The sequence below is a fragment of the Lutjanus erythropterus genome, chromosome 6 (assembly GCF_056507025.1).
Source record: "Lutjanus erythropterus isolate fLutEry1 chromosome 6, fLutEry1.hap2, whole genome shotgun sequence".
Classification (NCBI taxonomy): domain Eukaryota; kingdom Metazoa; phylum Chordata; class Actinopteri; order Lutjaniformes; family Lutjanidae; genus Lutjanus; species Lutjanus erythropterus.
In genome coordinates, this window is record NC_139322.1 from 12558100 (window position 1) to 12580281 (window position 22182).

Here is a 22182-nt window from a genome sequence, read left to right on the forward strand (position 1 = left end):
TTATATGTTCATTTGTAAAATTCTTTTACACATGTTCATACTGCTTGATTGAAGATCATGCGATACACATTTGCGACCATTTTGAGTTTAATTTCTCCCCACAGATTTCAGTTAGTTGTCTGTCTTCATCAGAAGGTGGAATAAGCACTTCTGGAGAAAGACAGCTGATTTTGTACTCCATTTCCCAGGTTATCAGGTTTTGATGCTTTGGGTTGGGTTGATTGTTGAGTCTCAGTATTTTGTTGAGTTGCTCAGGCTGAGCAACCAACCAAAAGTGTTCGTATTTGACGACCTCTGAATAAGACTCAACAATCAACTATCTTTCTCTAGAATCATTTACTCCACCATTAAGAGACAAAATGTTCATTTTGCTGTTATGAATCAGAGTAAATGGATGTGTGGATGGCACTTAATAGCAGGTATTTCCTCCCGTTCAGCTGATAAGTTTTTAAATCAAAGACTATCTTCAGCAGTTCTGTCCCACCTTGTCCTCACTGGTACTCACGGGTGTTGGAGCTGTAGCCGTAGCCTGTAGTGGTAGGTGGTGGTGAGTCTGAGTCCACAGAGGCCGTATCTTCGTCCTGGGAGCAGCCCGCCTGGATGGCCCGCAGGTAGCTGTGGCTGCGTGACCGGAAGCACGTAGGCGCAGGCAGATCCAGAGCCTCCACTGCCTGCGATTCCCCCTCACAGTACGGAACCGAGTGCCCAAATCCCTGCCCGCATACCTGAAAGAACGTGTGCAGACTCACACGCTGAGGGTAGAGGGCAGACTGTGACACATGCATTCACCAGGTCTATACCCAGTGTTGGAAAAAGCACTGACAATACAACAATGTAAAAATACTCAATTACACATGAATATTATCAGCAAAATATATTAAAGTATCAGAAGTAAAAAAAAAAAACATTCATTGCACAGAAATGAGTGACTGACTCAGTCTACATATTTTTAAAACATTTTCTCTAATATTTTTTTACATTGTGAAAAATTGGATAATTTGATGTCTTTGTGAGTCAAACAATTATTTAAACCAGTGTTTTTCAAAGTCTGGGACTTTTGGCCTCCCCTCAGACAAGGCTTAGAACCTTGATGTCTATGAGATAATGATCACATTATTTGACCCCATCCCCTACCCTCACCCGCCCTCCCACTTACAAGTTTAGACTCAAAATGTCTCTTTGTTGGAATAGCAAACAACTCATAGAAGCCTGAAACATGACCGGGAGTCCCAATTAGACTCCAAAAGGTTGGAGCCACTGGCTTAATCTTTGACACTGCATCACATTTTATAAGCTTATTATTTTTTTTAAAATAAAATCTTTTTTGTAAAGTGACTGGTAAGTATTGCGGCCAGATAAATATAGTGGAGTGTGGGGTATAATACTGCCTTCTGAACTCTAGACATGTACAAGTCTAAAGTAGCATAAAATGGAAATAATCAAGGTATTCAAGATATTTCAAACTGCATTTACACATTCAAGTAGTTGAGTAGTTATGCATTCAATTTTGAGGTACTTGTTCTTAACTTGAGAAAATGTACTTAGCTACTTTCCAACACTGTCTTAGTGTGTCTGCATGTGCATAAGGTTTTGAGCCTCATCCTGTTTTCAGGATATGGCGTTTACAAGGAACATGAAAAACCTGGTTATTCATTCATATCCCTATATACATAAATATATGTTCAACTGTCTACCAGCAGGTATGTCTTGATTTCTCACCATTTCAGCCAGTAGATGGTTTAGAAACCTGGATAAAGGTCTTATCCAGGTTTCTGAAATAGAGATGAGCTGTTTATATGTGCATAACAAAACCAGGATACCCCTCAAATGCACATGTAAATGCACTCTATGATTAAAATATTTTGGCAAAATGTAAAGAGCAAATTGTGTAATGGAATTTTGCTTTTTAGTGTCGCATGGAGTAAAATATTTAACATATGAAAGCTAAGATAAGTATGACTATTTTGTTCTTAGAACAGAGACAGCACTGTACTTGTAACTAAAAATAGCTTTGTTTCAGAATTTCCTTCTTCTGCATGGATCTGTGTTGTCATTGTATGATGGCAATAAGCAGTGACACCCTGCACCGTCCGAAACGTTTGATCATGCAACATAAAAACAAGTTGAAACAACCGGTAGTAGTAATATTTTTATGTTTGGCATTTTAGTAGCAAATATGAAAGTGTTCTGGGTGGTACATACATATAATCCCTCAAAACCAGCTCACTCAAAATGTTTTATTTGAGCGACATTACTGTCATCCTGAAAGAAATTGAATCTCTGAGTCATGTGCAAGTAGAGGCTGATGCTGTTGCTCCTTTATAACAGGATGTTTGCATTAGACATCCCAGTCCAATCCTGCTGATGAAGATGTACAACAAGGCTCCCTCTGGTTTATACTGAGACATATGTCCCCCTTTGACATTATGCAAACACACTCAAGCATCGCTTCTATTCCACCAGCTTGTTCCCGGCTGGCTTATTCATATACCGTCTCAGCAGTGTCAGCAGGCATTGAATTTGGAGAGTGGTATTAATGTCTTTTTTTCATTGCCTGGCTGGTGATTTTTACATTTACATTGACATTTTTCTATTTTGGGTCAGTGGAAGCGATCCAAAATGATCTAATTAACTGCTTGAATTCTTAAAGTATGAATATTTATATTATACCCAGAAAAAGTACATTAAATACAGCTGTCATGGAAACGTTGGTTGGTCATGATTTTAATCTACAACACCTGAGTTAAACAGACACGAGGAAATGTCCTGTTCTCAGCTGAGTCATAATAGTGTGACAAGCCTACTACAGTTATAGCAACACATTTAATAAGATAACAGACATACCTGAGTGCCCGAGCCTCTGCCCAGTGTGCCGGAGCATTGGCTGAAATCATTGTTCCTGTGGCGTGGAGGGGCCTCCAACGGGCTCACCAGGCAGTCTAAGTTATCAAGGCTCCGATTGGTCGACAGCTCTTTCAGGGACGGCAGGGAGCTGTGGAAGTGAACATAATAATCAGCCTCTCAGAAGTCAGAGACCAGAATAAGTAAGGGCTGTGTTTAATTGATGATATCCAGGAGAAACTTTAAATCACACTGCCAAAAGCTCCCCTGGGTGTTTTAAAATTAAATATTGTTGAGATGTGTGAATAGTGATATGTGCTGGGGTTTAAAATTGCAGCACAGAGGAAACATGACTTGCGAGTGAAAGGGTTCACTTACAAAACCAGATTTCTGCATTTTGATTTACTTTAATAATTTAAGTTTTTTGTGCATTCCAGAGAATGTAAGCCAAACTGGTGTTGAGTTGTTTTGGTATAAAATATCTCAATTATTTCAGTTTTGCGCAAAACCTGCTTTTCATTGTGCAGTCAAGGGAATATCAGTCAAACTTATGTTGGTGTATTTATTTTAAAGGGGTAGTTCAGAGTTTTTGATATTGTATTACCTACCACAGATAGCAGTCAGTAACCCCTGACTGTAGAGAAACAGAGAGGGGTACCAACACAAGAAGCCAAGCAATTAACTGCTGTGGACAGGGTCAGCCATAAAAGGTATTTTAGCCACTTTAAAAACATCCACCTGAAAAATATCAATATCATTTTAAAGAGTACACTGTATTTAGATAATAAGTCCACAGGCAAAATCAGTCATTTTACCTCACAGAACACTGAAGTTGCTGGTTTGCTTGTTATTATGTGACTTTGGTGGATATGAATTAACCCTTTCAAGTCGCACAATAAGACAAACTAACTAATCAATCGAGGCAGCAGCTCCCATGTTCTGGAAGGTAAAATAACTGACTGCCTATGGAGTTTGGTTGGATAAGAGAGTGTTATTTGGTTTGGTTTTCTGTTCGAAAAAGGCTGACAGCAAAATAAAGCTGTAAAAACATTCCAAATATAGCGCACGGCTGAACTTATATTAAGTGGATATTCTTTAAGTGGCTCAAATACCTTTTGTTGCTGACCCTGTCCACAGCAGAACATTGCTCAGCTTCTGTGTTGGTGACGCTCTCGGTTTCTCCTAACTGGGGACGTGCTGACTGACATCATCTGCAGGTGATACACTCACTACTGATTAAGTACCTCATGCAACCCTGATTCAAATAGCCCGAACTATCCCTTTAAGAATGGCTTAGATCTCCTTTGCAAATGAACTCATACAATTTCATAAATTGACCTTCATATTGATCTTTTGAGAAGTTCCCTCTGTTCTGACTTGCTCGTTGGCACCAGGTGTTAGTGAAAATGTGTGTGCACTAAGCAGCAGGGTGTGGTGGAGTGATTTTCATGGAAGATTTGCATGTTATGAAACCAGGGCTTGAGAAAGCAGGTAAGATTAAAATATTAACACACCACTCAGGGAACCTGCAAGGTAAGAGATGGAACAGGGGGGGCAGAGAGGAAAAGTACTGGGAGGGTTAAGGCAAAAATAGGTGGTGGGTAGTGGTGGTAGGGCAGGTGAGGGTGGGTGGTAGGCCACACTGCCTGCCTAAGGATGACACTGACCTCAGATGCTGCATAGAGCATGCACTCTGTAGTGGCGACCACAGATAATCCTCCCGCATGAGAGCGTAGCAACGAGGCCTGTCCGTGTGGATGTAGGGGTGAAACACATGGCAAAATTTCATCTCCTACTGTTTTTGTACCAAATAAAGATGATACTGTATGTCATTTCTTGTCCCCTCTCTTAAATCTCTACCTATTTCTAAATAGGTCTATATTCTACTGAATGAGCTTGTCTTGACTAAGTGCTGCTGCACACTCAGACAATAATTTGTGACAAGATGCTGCCACCTGCTGACTACCTTTGGGGACATGAAAAAAATGTTTCTTCCCACAGTTATAACAATAAATACCCCGTCAGAGCCCATTTCTATTTTAATGAATGTAAAGTAAAAGAGCACAAACACAACTGTGGCAGAACAATGAGCATGATAATTAAAGTCACAACTCCAGTATGATGGATTGGATTGTCTATGCTGTGGGACTCACTTGCGTGGAGGTGGAGGTGGCTGCTGCTCACTCAGGGAGTGCTGGGTGGCCTTCAGGTAGCTATGGCGACGAGCAGCAGATTTGGGGGAAGGTTTGGGGCTCCCCTCCGAGTCCTCGCTGTCCTCCAAATCTCCCATAGCTTTCACATAGCTGCCGCTGCGCATCCTTCGACAGGGGATCTCAGTTCCTTTAGCCCGGCCGCGACCCAGAGTTCCTGCCCAGTCCCCCAGTGGGACCTGGATTATGAACACACACACTGTTGTAACATTCTTGCTCTGCACTCTAAACATGTAATACAGACACTTCAGGTGTGTCCTTTAGACACTGTCGCTGGGTTGCATCAACAAAGATAAATTTAATCTAAGTTTACTTTTAATCAGAGTTTAACAAAGATAATAAATGTTTAAAATGAGAAAGTCCAGATCTGAAATTAAGCAGAGGTCTCTTGTACAAGTAAAAATGAATTTCTGTTCAGTAAACCCAAGTTTATTGATGTAAGCCAAATTAAATATAGAGATATCAATATAGAGATGCTTGCTTTCCCAAATCATCGGGAATCATTTCGTATCGAACCGAATCGTTGGCTGAGGATCAGCCGTGGTTACTACAGTGGCCATGGTGAACACCATATAATTATACTATAAGTCATACATGTATTTTTATCAATAAGTATGACCAGTGAAGCTGCAATCGACACTGCCAGTAAGGTTGAGACTAAATCACATTTTAAATATGAGTTTAAAATTTAGATGCAACAGAATTAATCTAGGTTTAGAATAAAAACTAAACTGATGTTAAAGAGGTTTAAATCCTTATGATCCTTGTTGGTGCAACCAAGCCTGCATGTATTGTATAGTTTGTGTCTGATTATATTAAATATGATTCTGATCAATTGCAGCACTGGTACTTAAAAAAGAAAATGTGACTGTGAAAAACGTCATGATTTATGGTGAAAAATCTATAACTGAGTATAAATAATGAGGATAAAGTATATATGATAAATAGAATAAGGGTAAATATAATTAAATTATTAGGCAAGGTAAGAAGTGTCTTCAGTGCCCAAAACTGATCATTAAAACTAACAAACCTCAGAGAAATTATAAAAATATGCATGCAAACTTACAAAAGAATGGTGATGAAGATGAATACTCACTGTCCCTCCTACCTGAAGGAACTGTTGTGCCAGGTCTTGGTGGCATGACTTTGACTTAAGAAGGGTCCTGTTGACGGTAGCAGAGCCCTTCTGCAACACTTGCCTGGCCTGGCTGAGGGTGAGAGTGGACCAGGAGCCCCTCTTCACCAGCGTATCATCCTTGCTTCCCACCCTGGTTGTTCTTCCCTCCTCTTCCTTGGATCCTACCTGTGTCGTCGCCGGGCACGCCAGAAACTTGAGGTCACTGCTGCTTTTCGAGGTCTTGAGAGTATGTGCAGAAATGGTGTTGTAGCCCTGTGGGATGTGTCTGGCCTGGCTGTCTGACACCGCCCTGCCAAGAGTCATCATGGTCAGTGGGTTGCGGTAACCTACAGCGATAGTGCCAGCTTTGGTGGTGTCAGTGTCCAGGGCGTCGTCTGAGCTCCAGAGGCCTAGTGCATTGGGCCTCTGTCTCTGCTTTGGCCCCTCAGTTTTAGCCCTGTCTTTACTCTTGCTCCTGCGGCTTTGTCTGCCTCCATCCTCACCAGCTCCTGTACTGCCAGTCGTTCCTCCAGCAGAGCGCCCGTTTAGGCTTCCTTTGATTGCAGAGTTTTCCAGGGACTGGGACTTGGCAAACAGCTTCTGCACAGAGTGCATCAGGTGGCGTATGCGTCCTGGGCTCTCGCTGCGTTGCTTCGACATACGTCCTCTATGAAACTGCAGCGTACTGAAGCCGTCACGCTGCAGGGGCAGGTGCCTCTCCAGCTGATCCAAAAGGTTGGAGGGTAACCGATTCATCTTTGCTGCCGCTGCAGAGGAGATGGTGGCTGATCCACTGGTGATCATAGGAGCACCAGTAAGTCCCAGACCCAAACCCATGCCCATAGACAAAGAGTTGGATAGTGTCCCTGCCCTGCTGCCCTGCCCTACTCCACCACCACCACCAGCCATACAGGCCTGGGAGCAGTCCACCTGCTCCGTCTGGGAGGTGAAGTGCAGACGAGGGAAGGTGCTGCTGTTGGACATCTGGCTGAAAGGCAGGAGACAGTCTGGCGTGGTGGGGCTGGTGGGAGGACACTGGTGGAGATGGGGATCTAGGGTGCCATAGTGGTTTATGGTGGGGCTCAAGAGAAATGAGCCATGAGGGTCAGAGGTCAAAGGACAGAGAGGCTTCTGGGGGCATCCTGGTGGTTCACACGAGTCAGACAGGTGACGACTGCGGTTGGCTCCTAACCCTTTCATGGTGGCTGAGGTGTCGTCCTTAGAACATGTCTCCAATCAGCATGGGTCTACTGATCTGAAGGGCTCATCCTGTAAAGCAGACAGACACAGAAATCATTGATTTAACATGAAATTCAAGTCTTTTTTTTAAGGAAGATTTCTGGTTGGTGCTGCTATTTAGTAATCCATTCTTATAGTCAGAGGTGGGAGTGAGTCATCAGGTGTCAAAAGTACACACATTCTGTTCTCAAGTAGAAGTACAGATACTTATGTGAAAAAAAGATGTGTATTAGTCATGTTGTGACTTGTTTCTCTTACAGGGACAAAAAACAAGTCCCCATGATACGAATCATTAAATTTTAGAGTGAAGACTTGAGTTAGGATTAGGGTAAGTTTAGATTTAAATTAAGGTTAGGCTTAAGCGAGCAGTTGTCAGAGGTGGCAAAAGAACACATTCTTTACTCAAGTAGAGATACTGACTCAACTTCTTTATTTAGTTAAAAATTAAAAAGTAAATAATATAAAAGTAAAACGTATCCCTCTGACAGACATTTCTATCATCTCATTCTGTTTAAAGGTAACTGATTGTCATTGATTATTTTACCACTGTTAGTCAAGCAAGTCTCAAGTACTCAAATTTGTGACACAAGCCTGATTTGAGTCATTCGCCTCAAGTCCACCACTTTTGCTGAGAGTTGTGTGGAAGAGTATTAAAATAAAACGTTAAAACTGTAACAACACTTCTGGGCACATTCCCATCACATTTTGGTTATTTTCTCTGATTAACCACAGTTTTTATCCTAGTTTACTGCCCAGTTCTCTCACAAATGTTAAATAAAAATGTACTAGTGTTTGTCTCTTTATAGAGATTAAAGTCAACCGTGCATAACAGTAAAACAGCCATTTGTGTACAATATAAAGGCTCAGAGGGAGAGTTAGGCTCATCAATACTTAAAGCTAATGAAAACATTAGAGTTAGAGCCCATTTGAAAGTGTTTCTCTCAGTTTGTCCTTGAATTTCCACAACAGTAATTGAGTGAAAAAAAAAAAGAAAAAAGAAAGACATCATATACCGTCTCTGCCGTGTGGTGCATTTCACCAGCATAACACAGGCAGTAATGTGGAGAACAGAGCTATTGTCCTCTACAGTAAGTTCACACACAAGTTCATTAACACAACAAACCACCAGGTGGAGCACCAGTAGCAAGTGCACAAGGGACACTATTTAGATTTGGGGAAAAAACAACATACACACTGAATTTGAGTCTAAAATTACATTTTCAATTTAATAAATTATGTGTGTATTGAATATTAAAACAACCCCCCCGCATTATACAAAATATAATATGTTGTGATTTAAGTGGTTTGATTCTTAAGAACAGCTGAATGATACATATCCTTACTCAGTTTTTCTTTGATTTACTGTCTCCATCATTCTGGCTCTAAACAGACAAAAACAATGGAGCCATGAGGGTGAAAAAAAAACAAAAGACAAACAGACAAAATCACATATTATTCTAACTGGAAAGGACAGCCTATTCAGTTTACTGCCTGTACAGTTCCACCATAGCAGGAAATCAGACAGCCAGAGGCCCAATCTAAGACGCCACAGTGATGTACGGCCCGGAGCTACTCCGCTGACAATGCATAGGAGAACGATATAGTGACTCATACATGTAAATGAGCTTTATATTTAAGGAGCGATATTCGTTCCAAAGCTGGAAATGAACCCTCATTTCTACAAATGATTTTTGGTCCTTCGCCATCCTTGAATCCACTTACTGTGGGATGAACTGGGAACAATAAGTCTTCCCTAATGCTCGCTGAAAATGGAAGAATTCTCAGGCAAAAGCAAATGTTTCATAGATATATTTCAGTGGCATTTATATTGGATACAAGCAAATTCAATTTGATAAAACTTAACTGAAGTATCCAGTTAAGATCTACAGAATATATGCTTTCATCTTATTTTATAGAAACAGCTTCTTGTTCAAGGTAAGAGTTTGCAAACAGCTGACAGGGGTTGACAGCTCACCAGTTCTGGAGGATAAAATTAATCTAATATTGCCTCCTTGTCAATATGCTTCACAGTTTCCAGTGCAAATTCAATGATTAATATTAACTAAGGCCTTCTTTTGTTTTCATCATCCACTGTACGTGATATATCTTTGCCATTGAGGCAAACATGGTGGCCTGGCTGCTTTGACCACAACAGTGGTGGAATGTAACTGAGTATATTTACTTAAGTACTGTACTTACAGATTCCAGGTACTCTTGAGTATTTCCATTATATGCTCCTTCTAGTTGGTGAGTTCGACTTTTTCCTTTTTATCGAAACAAATTGCTTAGTTACTGTAATATTGTAACTTTACCCAGAAATTAATAAAATCAGGGATTACAGTAAATAGATTACAGTTACTAATCCAAGTAACGCTTCATTACTGTGTTGCCAGAACACTGTCCTTGGTAGGGTATCTTGTAGTGACATGAACGGGCAGCACCTCGAGAGGGAGAATATGCAGTGATGGAATCTAGTTTAATGGTCGCACTCAGAGATGCAGACTTCTTTGCCACCGCAGCCCACATCTGGACAGCTAGCAACAAAAGCTTCCTTAGTGTGAATGTTTCACTAGATCACCAGTTCAACTGTGGGGAGCAACAAGACTGCCAACAAGGTACGAAAGTAATATATAATATATGGTAATATTATGAGTAACATAAATAATTACTGTAAAAAGTAATATTACTTTTTAAAGCAGTACTAAGTAAATCATAACTTATTTAACCTCTTGAGTAAATGCTGAATACACTAGTTAAAAAGAACTTTTTTCACAGCAGCCATGCTAACATAAAATAGTAGGGTGAACACAGGTGTTACCAAACTAATCAGTGGATTTTCACATCAAAATCTATCTGACGTGACTCAGGCAGAAATCATGTTCACTGACGAGGTAATGTGTTAAAATTATACTCATGATACCTCTCATACCATCTATCTATCTATCTATCTATCTATCTATCTATCTATCTATCTATCTATCTATCTATCTATCTATCTATCTATCTATCTATCTATTATGTTTCTTCTCATTATCTGGATTTTGTTGTAGTTTACGTATACACTTACACAATGCAGAGCAAATGAGGCAACTAGAGGTATTTTAGGGCGACTGCCTCCTCTTCTTCCATCACAGTCCTCCTCATTCTCAAAGCTCACTATGAACAGACCGTAATGTTGCATCAAGGTTATGAAAACTCATAATTCACACAGCAGAAATCTTTGCTGCCTTAAATTCACTCTAACAGATGCTGTCTGTATCACAGTGGAGTGACTCACTGATCAGTCAATGGTAAGAGCCCTCTCCCACAGCAAGCATGAAATCTTGCCTGGGAGCTGAATGTGGAATGTTAACTCCACACATTTTTTATTCCACTGTGTCGGCTTGCCACTTCTTACGTCTCTCTGACCTCCCATACACTCCCTACAGTGTGAGAGCAGCAACTTATCTGAGTCAGTGTTCCTGGACGGGCACAGCGGTGTGCTGACAAATACACCAGCGTTTTACAACGGCGCAGCCTGCTGTAATTCATCCACCCGAGATGACTGTAGCCCCACGTGTTCACGTCCTCCTGTAGGCGCCACTGTGCTGACAAACTGACACACACCTACACACTGACACACCGACACACACACTGACACACGCATAAACGTGATAACCGTCCGCCCACCCACCCGTCCACCGTGCCAACGAAACCCTGTCAAGTGTTGAGCATCGCAGGGGCAAGATGAGAAAGAAATAATGTTCACAGTTCATGTGATTCTGTCACAGGCTCAGTACTGTGTCGATGGTGGCCAGGAGCCTCCTGCATAATTACAAGGTGAATGAATCCTTGGACTGTGTGTGTGATGTTAGCAAATATGTCTGCTTCACACACACACACACACACACACACACACACACACACACACACACACACACACACACACACACACACATACAGGCATTCATGTTTTCATCACTGCAGAGAACATTACATTCACTTACATTATTTTCCTGGAGACATACTCTATAACAGCTGCCAGAGGTGGGAAGTAACCAAGTACAAATACTTTGCTACTGTACTGAAGTTTTTCACTGAGTTTTCAGGTGTCTTTACTTTACTTGAGCATTTATACTCAAGTAAAGTAAAAGTACTGTACTCTGTACATTTTAACATAAATATCTGAATTTTCTACACCTTACATTTTCAAACCAGGCTTAAGTTTTAATGCATTTGAGATTAATTATTTATTATGTTTATTTTATCATTGAGTGCCGCTTTCCCAACATAAAGACTGATTTCAACCTAAATGTGTCAAACAATAACACATTGAAAAGATGATTCCTTTGTGTATCCATCAGTGTATATCACACACAACAGATCTATCAAGACAAAAATGACATTGAAGGCCTAAGAAGATGAAAAACAACTTAAAGGACATATCAAGATGAAAAACAATGTAACAGACAAAAAAGATGTAACAAGAAAACAACTATGTAAAACATGTTACAAGATGGAAAAGACACAAGACAAAAACGTAACAAAATATTAGAGACAAAAAAGATGAAAAAGATGTGACCTGATGAAAAATGATGTAAAAGACTTACCAAAATTAATAAGACATGATGAAAAATGATGCAACAAGATGAAAGAAAAACGTATACGATGCAACAAGACAAAAAATTGTGTAAAAGACGAAAAAGATGTAGCAAGATGAAAAATATGCAACAAGAGATGAAAAGTAATGTAAAATGATGTAAAAGAAGAAAAAGATGTAACAAGTTGAAAACAATGAACAACAAAGATGTAACGAGATTATAAAGACATGGTGAAAAATGGCAGAAAAGATGTAGAAGATTAAAAAATCATAAAGGATGAAAAACACGTAACAAGATCAAAATTATGTAAAACAAATAACAAAATGAAAGAGACGAGATGAAAAACAACTTAACAAGACAAAAAATGAAGTAAAAGACCTAAGAAAATAACAACTATGTGTAAGATCACGGTGTAATGATTAAAATGACGTGATGAAAAATGAAAAACAACATAAAAGATACAAAAGACGTTGCAAAATGAAAAATAACACAAGACCTAAGAAGACAAAACAGACAAGAGGGGAAGACTCGGTCACAGAAGGTCAGTCAGCTTTGCACAGAAACAGCAGAGGGTGACTTTTTAATTTTGTACTTAGAGTACAGTTTTTTACTTTTACTTGGGTAAATAAGTTGAATAGTCCTTTTGCTTTTACCAGAGATGTTTTTTTTTACACAAGTATTTGTACTTCTACTTGAGTAGAGAATGTGTATACTTTTGCCACCTCTGACAACTGCTACTGACAACCTAAACCTAACCTTACCCTAACCGAAGTCTTCACCCTAAAATTTAATTATTTACATCAATGGGACTTGCGCTTTGTCTCCACAGTGTCAGTAATACACGTCCACACACACGTGAGTGCATGCACACACACACACACACACAGCATAGTGAACACATTCACTGAGTGACAGGAGTGTTACGTCTCCATCACCAGCAGCTACATGTGCGCATAATCCAGCAGCACCTTCATCATCACAAGCGTAGCCTCAAATGATTTCATACGTAAGTGCCATTTTGGTTGCAGTTGTGGTCCACGTATGTAACACGGTCAGTGATCTTATAAGTGTTGGTGTATTCTGGTCCTGTCAGGGTCATTTGGAGGGCAAAAACTCATGTGAGCATTTGGTTGATGGAAAACCACAATCACCATTATACATTATGGAAGATGAGATTTGACAAGCGTAACCTTGTTGTGGTTGAATGTCTCTACTGTGAGGATTTATGTGGCATTTTACAAAATACATTTTACTTACAGTGAAGCTCATGTAAGGGTATAAAACATGTTCAAAAACAGATAAAGTAATTTGATAAATTAATGTATGTAGATGCAAAACTAAAACAAAAAGGCCTATTAGAATAGAAACTGTCTTCACTAATTTTATGAAACAAATAATTCAGAAAATGCAGGAATCGTGAAGAACAACTACAAAACAGACACAACACTGTTGCACAATGTAGCGTGTGTAATGTATAGAGGACGTATATCTATTAGGAGTTATTTACTTCATCTCAGCACTATAGTAATGTTTCCATACATACAGTCATTTACAGTTTGTCTTGTATACAGTGTTTTTGAGCATTTTGATAATCTCCTCATTGTCTTGGAGAACCCAGCTTTTATGGAGGCAGAGGCCTGAAGAAAAGAAGACTGAAGAGGACACTGACAGAGGAAGCTAAGAGAAGCAAAAGAGAGACTGACTGAACTAGATGCTGTCGGAAAAGAGTCAGTGTCGGACCAGGTTTTAGTCTGGCGAAAACTGAAATAAAAGGCCACAGGACAGATGGCAAGTTGGCCTTTTTGCTGTTGAATTAGCAAGTAATATTAGCTAGTTTGCTATGTCTTGTGTTGGTGCACTTTATTTGGTGCTGCTAGCAAAGTGGTTAACTTGCTATTTTTTTTTTAATCACAAGTGAATTCAATCATCTGTCCATATTTACAGCAACAGTGTATAAGTAAAACGCAGAATTAAACTGGAGTGCCAACTCATAAAAATGCCAACTCTTACAGAATGTTGTTTTAAGTCTCACAAAACTGTCCCACCATGTGACTCAACACAACCACAAGTCACCAAGTTAGCTGCAGCTAGTTAATTTAAAACATTAACACTGAGTGTGTGCCCTTTTTAGGCCTCAGTAAACTTCTTATAGTCCACCACACAGTTGAAAACACAAGACTGATCATTCTGCATATTTCTGCCTGTAAGATACAGCATCTACTGACTCATATTTGTCACGTGAACTATTTAAAAAAAAAAAAAATCTGTCAAAAGTGACATTTGTAACCATGTAGAGGTCTTCTGATGATCAAACCACTCACTCATTCATTACAGTAAAGCAGTCCTATTATTGTGTCTTATTACTGTTTACTGTGTACATGTGTTCATGTGACTGTCTGAGATCTGGTACTTCTAAGCTGGCTCCCATACAACGTTGCTTTCACATGTTATTGTGGAGGAAAATCAAAGCCAGCTGACAAACAATAAACAAGCACAAATGTTATCGAGGCTGCTGCTTTGCAAGTGGAATAATTTCCATTGTTGAAAGACATTTCAGACTTTCCAAGTACTTTGTAGTTGTGCAATGTTATTTCTAGAGCTTGCACTGACAAAAAAGAAAGCCCAGTGGGACAAAATAGTATTTATAGTATCCTTTAAATTATGCATCAAATTTCAGCTGTCAAGGTAGAGATGTTTTTGATAATTAGAGCACTCCAGTGGAACTGATAAAACATGTTGTCTGTTGCTGGGCAAGGGTGTAAAATTAGGCATTGTATTTTTTAATTCTTTCCTACTGCAATATTCTGTGATGTTCCACTTTGCTCATTTGATCGCATTAAAAAGCTACATTCCATTAAATATAAAGCTGAAATCAATTATATGTGAGTCAAAGAACATGAATCAATTACAAGATTCAGTCACATACAAGATAATTGTGATTAACAGCCATGAAATTGTCTTTTAGTCTCAAAAACTTTAAATTAAAGGACCAGCATGTAGGATTTAGTAGCATCTAGCTGTGAACATAGAATATACAGTGGCAGCAAAACTTGTGTAAAATGCAACACATGCCATGATATTGAAATTGCACTTCTTGCTGTAGCCTGATGCAGTCTGAATGTCTAAGACTCCTTTAAATCGTCTTTTCAACCAGCTTAAATGAGGTAGAAACATCAATATGTCATGAAATACAAAATTGTTCATTCATTTTGATCATTTGATCACTTGTAAGTTAAAAGAGAGGCGATGATTAGTGTGAAGGTATTTCTGCGAAGTAACATGTTACTGGTAGGGGAAATCTGGTCTAAATATGTAATTACAACACATTTAGTGTCTCACATATACATTCATCAATATGAACTGCATATACTGTGTGCTGCCAACAAGAAACTTCCAGGACATTGTAACTGAAGAAGTTCTCAATGTAAAATAAAGAAACTGTACTTACTATAGCCTTACGTTCACAAGTGCTTAAAGGCGTGTAGGTTACAGCTTTGACTTTTCCAAAGATGCTTAAATCTCTGGCTCATACAAAATAGCTGGTGAATATAACTGCAGAGTTTAAAAAGAAAGCATAAAGGTTTTACATTATCATACTGTTGTTAGACTTAATTATTAGGATGTGAAATCAGTTTTTACACCAGTGCCTCCCTACAAGCACTGACTTCATTAAGTCAAACTAAGATGAAGGTCTAAAGTCTCTTTAATGATGCTTTGTGGGTTTCTTTTTGTAAAAATTAAAAAAAAAAATGAAAACATAAAATGAAATACATTTTAGGATTATTTTTACACAGAGGTTAAAAATTTAACAAATGGGGATGGAACTCTGAACATAAATGTACTTTGACAAAACAATCATCCTCACAGGGCCCGGGAAATTGCCGCTACTTTGTCATAACCCCTCATCATTGGCCCATTGGGAGGTGATGTCACGAGGCCCAGCGCTGACATACAGCCCCTGTTAGATCTACACATGGACTGCTAACAAGCAGAACCAAGAGCTGCTGGGCTGTGTCCCACAGAGCCACCAAGCAGGCCTGTAATAAATGTCTCCTGTAGCTGTGCACTTCCCCTGCAGCCTGCGGCGATGAGGAGAGGGAGGGGAGAGACGGTGAAGAAAGAGAGAATTATCGATCCGGGTCTCGCTCCTTGTTCTAAGGGTGAATATACAGCTGCTGGGTATTGGCTTTTGCAGTCTCCTTCAATAATCACCTTTTTTTCTCCTTGCTTCTCCTGGTCATCCATTCTCCTACAGCCGCATGTACACTACAGTCCACTACAGTTACTGACTGCACACATAAACTGTGCACATTTTTAACTTCTTTATCTCATCAGCCAATTTTTAATTCTCTGTTTCTATCGTTTATAAATGACATAGAGCAATTTCATATTCATCTAATTAAAATGCTTGATAACCAGTGAGAATTTATCTCTCTTCCTCCGAGCAACAACAAGTACAAGGTCCATGTTTCCAGTATTAACACATCAGATGAGCCAACACCGTCCGTTATCCCCACTGTCTGGTGAGAATCTACGAATAGCTGGTTTCAGTCACAAAGTTATGTCACTGGGGCTTCCTGTGGATAAAGCAAGTGTTCTTCTTCACTGTTGCAAATGATTTTCTCTTCTGCCTGAGGATACTAGAGCAACCATGCTCATTAGGATTTTTAAGAAATTTATTCTTTTTTAACCTCCAATTATGGAATATACATGAGCCTTTTTAAAGACAGTTTACATAATACATAATCTCTATAAACAGATATCTGCATATGAATGCAAAATATGTAGGCAAGAGGCAAGATTTTAGTCCTGAAAGCGTTGTGGTTTCCATTTGTAGTTGGAGAAGTATGGACCAATCATGTTAATCATGTTTTGAGATGGCTTTGGTTGCATGCATGTCCATGTGGAGAGCAAAAGAGGTGAAATGTATTGGCCAAAAAAATGCAACCTCAGAACCCAGTGACTATTGTCTGATGATGATTTAGGTTTTTATTCACTTTTTTAAAAATGTATCTGCATTCATATGCAAATAGATAAGCCTCCTACTCCATTCTCACTTTTCAAGTTGCTAATCGCTAACCAGACTGTAAACAATGCATGCCGCACAGAAGAGGAAGTCTTGGCTCAGTCATTCACTATCTGAATATTCACTGGCTACACACTGGAAGTCTAGCCTGATATCAGACAGAACTGTTGACTCGTTACAGTTCATTTCCATATTTAGTCTAACATTGCTTCCACTCGAAACAATTTCAGTGGGTGAGGGGAGATTCCCCGACTGATCACGGACCAACGTCATATTGAGTCAACACTGGTGTTGACAGGGTGGTTATGTTACTTTTGTCAGCCATTAAGTGTGTAGCTCAGCTGTGTGTTGTTACTGTGGCATCTTCATGTACTCTTCACAGATTGTGAAAAACTAACTTTATGTAGTTAGCAGTGACGAGTCAGGCTAAAGGCAGTCAAAACAGCAACCAGAGATCTCCCAAATCTGCCTTGTAGCACACCCCTCTGGAGGCTTCGGGTAGGGAAACAAACGCCATCAGCTGATTTATCACAACAGAAATTAGCTGTTACCATTACGCCTAAATATTTGCGCATGAAATTAGCTCATACACTAATAAGCCAATGTTAGCTCTGCTGCAGCATATACATGTTACATAAATGGTAAATTCACTTCTTTTTTTTTTAAGATATGTTTTTGGGCTTTTTTGCCTTTATTGGATAGGACAACTGAAGAGCAGACAGGAAACAGGGTGAAGAGAGGGGGATGACATGCAGCAAAGGGCCGCAGGTGGGAGTCAAACCAGCAGCCGCTGCAGAGGACTAACAGCCTCAGTACATGGAGCGGACGCTCTACCAACTGAGCTATAGGGCCACTGACTTTCACTTCTGTACTGTGGCAGCAGACACAACACATAGCCTTTCATAAGCTAATATACTGCAACCTGAGCTGATCTATACACTTCTCTTTTTTAGTCAACCTAAACCTTAGTCAACCTTTTCTGTCGGCTTCAACAGCAGCATCTATAGCGGTTGCCAGTGTTGTTATTATTCCTTCTTGTAGTGCACAGCTTGACAACCCTTGACAACAACTTGACAACTATCTCAAGTTATCTTTTGTTTCGAGAAACTGCTGTTACATGTCACGTCACCAGACCAGAGAATCAACCATCACAGTGGAGTGTTCGTATTCGAAGGTCTGGACCCAGACTACCAAAATCTCCAAAATCTAAATAATTGTCAGGGGACAGATGGGTTCTGAGATTGCATACCACATAATGTATGTAAGTGTCACCAACATTTCATCAACATCAAAGGTAAAGTTTGACATTTTGGAAAACATGCCTCTTTGTTTTTTGGTTAGCTTAGCTTAGCACAAAGATTAGAAACTCATGGAAACATCTTGCCTGGCTCTGTTCAAAGGTAACAAAATCCGCCCAATAACACCTCTGAATTTCAGTAAGTAACATGTTACATCTCATTTGTTTAATCTTTCCAAAAACTGGAGAAAAAATTATAGTTTGCTGTTTTTTAGGGGTTGTGTACAGGAATATTTCTTGGCTGGGAGACATCATTCCCAGACAGATAACCTCCCTTAAAATGATGAATTGTCATTTTTTACACTTTGGTAAAAGCACATATTAAATAAACAAGCTAAAATGTGGTAATTTGTGACCTATAGAGGCAATAGCAGGCAGGCTATTACCTCTGGACAGAGCCAGGCTAACTGTTTCCCCATTTCCAGTCATTTTGCTAAACTAAGTTAAGCTCAGCTAACTGGCTTCTGGATGTAATTTAAGATCTAATATACAGATTCTAGCCTCACTCTCCATCAAAATAATGAACAGCCATATTTCCCCTCAATGGCATACTATTTATTTAATGTTGCTCAAATTCTGGGGACAAGTAGATAATTATATAATATGTGATCTGTTATCAAAAAGGCTTATAGAGATTACATAATTGGAGGTAAACCAAAAAAATCAAAATTCTTAAAAAAAAATCCTAAATGCAAAATTATTGCTCTGATTCTCCTTAGTTAATTGAAGGACAAATATGAAAAAGTATCATGGTTGTGCTGATTAACGTGGTTGCTAAGCTAATTGGTTGCTTGCGGTAGGATCATATTTAACTTGTAGGCATGAGACTGATATCAATCACCCCAATTAACTCTCTGCTGAGAAGTGAATCAGTATATTTCTCAAAATGTCAAACTATTCCTTTAAAATGACCATAACAGGCAAGACCAGTAAATGCACACCCATTACACACACAATAACACATCCTCCTCCCTCCCTTCTCTTTCTGTGTCGCTGAAAAGGCCAAGTCCATAACCCCAAGGAACGAACATCACATGTTACACAATAAGACTTGTCTCTGTTTTCGCTTGCCTTGATTGCCAAATGCTTTTTATTTTTCAAGGATTATGTGTTCTATTGAGTGTCCAATATGCTGGAAGCTAAAGATACAAAGATAAATGCAGTGATTCTGACAGTGTAGTTGTTTATATACAACAAACCATTCATTCAAACATCATTTGTACACCCAAGAGGCTTTATCACCAAGACATTTTACTCTGTAGAGGAGATGTAACTGCCAAATGTTGGTCAATCAAATTAAAGGAAGAGGCAGAGGTTGTTACATCGCTTAGAAGAATAAATCAGCTACACCCAGCAAAACTGTACTCCTCAGTACAGAAGGAAATGAGACTATTTATTCTTTCTGTCTAGAGTGGACCTGCAGATGTTCACAGTTTCTTTTTGGGATTTTTTTTTAGAACAACACTATATACACTATATAACACTATATACACACACACAACAGGTGCGTGGGAGAAGACCATGGGCCTAAATAATATATAAAGCAAACTCTGGCACACTGTCTTCTGCACTTGCAGTCCAAGGTTTCATTAACCGCGTCTTGGTACAGTGATCTTTATCAGATGCCATGCAACACATGCCATGATATTGACGGAATAGGTAGTCCAGCAGATGGCGGTAATGCCACATCTACGCATGACAACTGCCACAAAACTCAATAGAAGAAGAAAATGGGACAAGGTTGTTTTTTCCCCCAAAAAACCTATTCAAGAGGACTAACTTCTCCCAACAGCGTACGTGTATGCAGTGGAAGATTATTTTCAGGAACATGGCAGGCGAGGAACTAGTTTGTCCAATGCTCTTGTAATGTATTTAATATTCAGCAAGTTTGCGAGACAAGTATGTTTTTTCATGATTTACTTTAATTAGAAACATGCAGTTGATACAGTAAAAAAGTGTTGAATGACAAGAGTTGTTGTGACTTGAGTCGTTGCTGGAGTGTCTTATGTGGATGTAACTTATTTACGCTCTATGTTAGCTACGGAAATGGATATGAACAGAGCCTTCTGTTTTTATTCTGAATTCATTTTGTCTCTATGGCTGCACGTTTTCTTGAAGCTTGCAGATACGGACGAAACGGAGCAGTACCACAGGTAGTCGTGGGTGCAGTGTAGCTGTGTACACATTTTACAAATCTGTAAATGACGCTCACCATCAATTAGTTAGCAAAAAAAAAAAAAAAAAAAAAATCTTCGTCCACATATTATAATGTATTCAATGGCCTCTCAGACCACTGCTGTCAACAATACTGCCTCTGATTTTGCCTCTTTCTTAAGAGGTCTATTATTACAGCCTCTTCCAGCGATGCCGTGTTGTCAAACTTTTGACTCTTCTTCCTCTTTGGGATAACTTGTATAAATTAGCCTTAAGTGTGCTTGTTCCTGGAATGTTACTAGTTTCCTTCACAGTCCAGCTGTACAGAAATGTACCTGAAATGTTACTAACTCATGAGTTATAGATTTCCTGTATATTGATCCCTGCTCCCATTCACACATGACCCCATGTAAATGTTCCTGAACATTTCAGGGAGAGGAATGCATGTGTGAAAGGGGCTTATAATGTTTGACTTGAGCTTGTTTTGAGTATGTTTTGAGTATGTTAGTATGGTTAGACTATGGGGAAGGAAAATAGTCAAGCAGATGGGTGACTTTATATTACGGCACAAACTAGAGCGGCTGACAGCTTTCATATTGCTCCCCGGTATTTACTGTAGGTAGACACTTTCCAAAACACCTGCTTATCTCGTTCTCTGACTGGCTTGTCAGAAAGAACTGAGGGAACTTTGTTGATGGCATGCAAGCACGCCTTCCAAAATCTGAAAGCATCTTCCTTTCACATTGTTGAACAAGGGGGGGATGGCTGCTCTCAAAATGTGAAGCCTGCTGAAATATTCAGAGCTAGGAGCATTTGGCGTTCATAGGATTCTCATCAGTGCTTTGCCCATTAAAGCGATCCCAGTGCACCGCTCTCCCTCGTTCGCCACTGCACGCACTGAAGTGTAATTAGAGAGAGAGAGGTTGCACATTTCCCTTGGGCCATTTACCATCCTCACTGTACTGCTGCTGGTTCTTTTCTGCATGTTTTCATTTGGTAACATCTTGTGCCAGCACTTCAGCATTGCCTGACCACAGCGATCCACTTCAGTGACTCTGTGAGATTGAATGTGTGGCACAGCACAGAATAGAAGGGTTAACATTTATGGGTTTAATTAAAAATGAAAAACCTAAAACTGGCTAATTGGATAGCCACGCAATAACGTATGAATGCAGAGATGCGTAAATCACTACCATCACTTGGGAATAAGGGTAGAATATTAATAAGATAATAGACCTAAGAACAATTAACTAAGGCAATTTCTAGTAGAGATGAGACTTGGATGATTTAATGTCAGTGTTGGAACTCAGTACTGAATGCCACATCTTTGTAATTTGTTTTCTATTTGAAAATACTACCCTAAACTATGCAAACTGAGAACTCAATAATACTTTTCACTCCTGCTCTGTGTTTGCATGTACTACTACAAGGGAAACGCACACCAAATCTTTCTGCCACAATTCAGTTGTAGTGAAGAAATGTACTAGCTCCCTTACTCATGGTTTAACAGTAAACCATCACAAAAATGACTATTACTAACATAAACACTAACAAATAGTAACAATTGCAATTTGGAGCATAAAATAACAAAATTAAACTCTCAACAGTGCATTGTGGGATAATAAAGCAAATGAGGGCTGTATCTCATATTACACAAACTACACAAGCTTTCCAGACTGAAGTTCAGTTTCAGCCTCATATATCAGTTATAAGTTCAT

General features: G+C 39.4%; 1 protein-coding gene across 3 annotated transcripts in view; it reads right to left on the minus strand.

The window, feature by feature from the left end:
• Positions 1 to 22182, minus strand: part of dlgap4a (discs, large (Drosophila) homolog-associated protein 4a) — a 116432-nt gene that overhangs the window by 25153 nt on the left and 69097 nt on the right. Inside the window, exons 2-6 of one of the 3 annotated variants that reach the window (XM_084720678.1) lie at positions 6160 to 7437; positions 4995 to 5230; positions 4509 to 4586; positions 2845 to 2992; positions 506 to 725 (exon numbers count right to left, since the gene is read on the minus strand). In XM_084720678.1, the coding sequence (XP_084576804.1) occupies positions 506 to 725; positions 2845 to 2992; positions 4509 to 4586; positions 4995 to 5230; positions 6160 to 7368 (1891 nt within the window). In that variant the 5' untranslated portion in view covers positions 7369 to 7437. Of the gene's footprint in view, positions 1 to 505; positions 753 to 2844; positions 2993 to 4508; positions 4587 to 4994; positions 5231 to 6159; positions 7438 to 22182 lie in introns of all 3 variants that reach the window. The other 2 variants (XM_084720677.1, XM_084720679.1) reach the window with 2 other exon arrangements.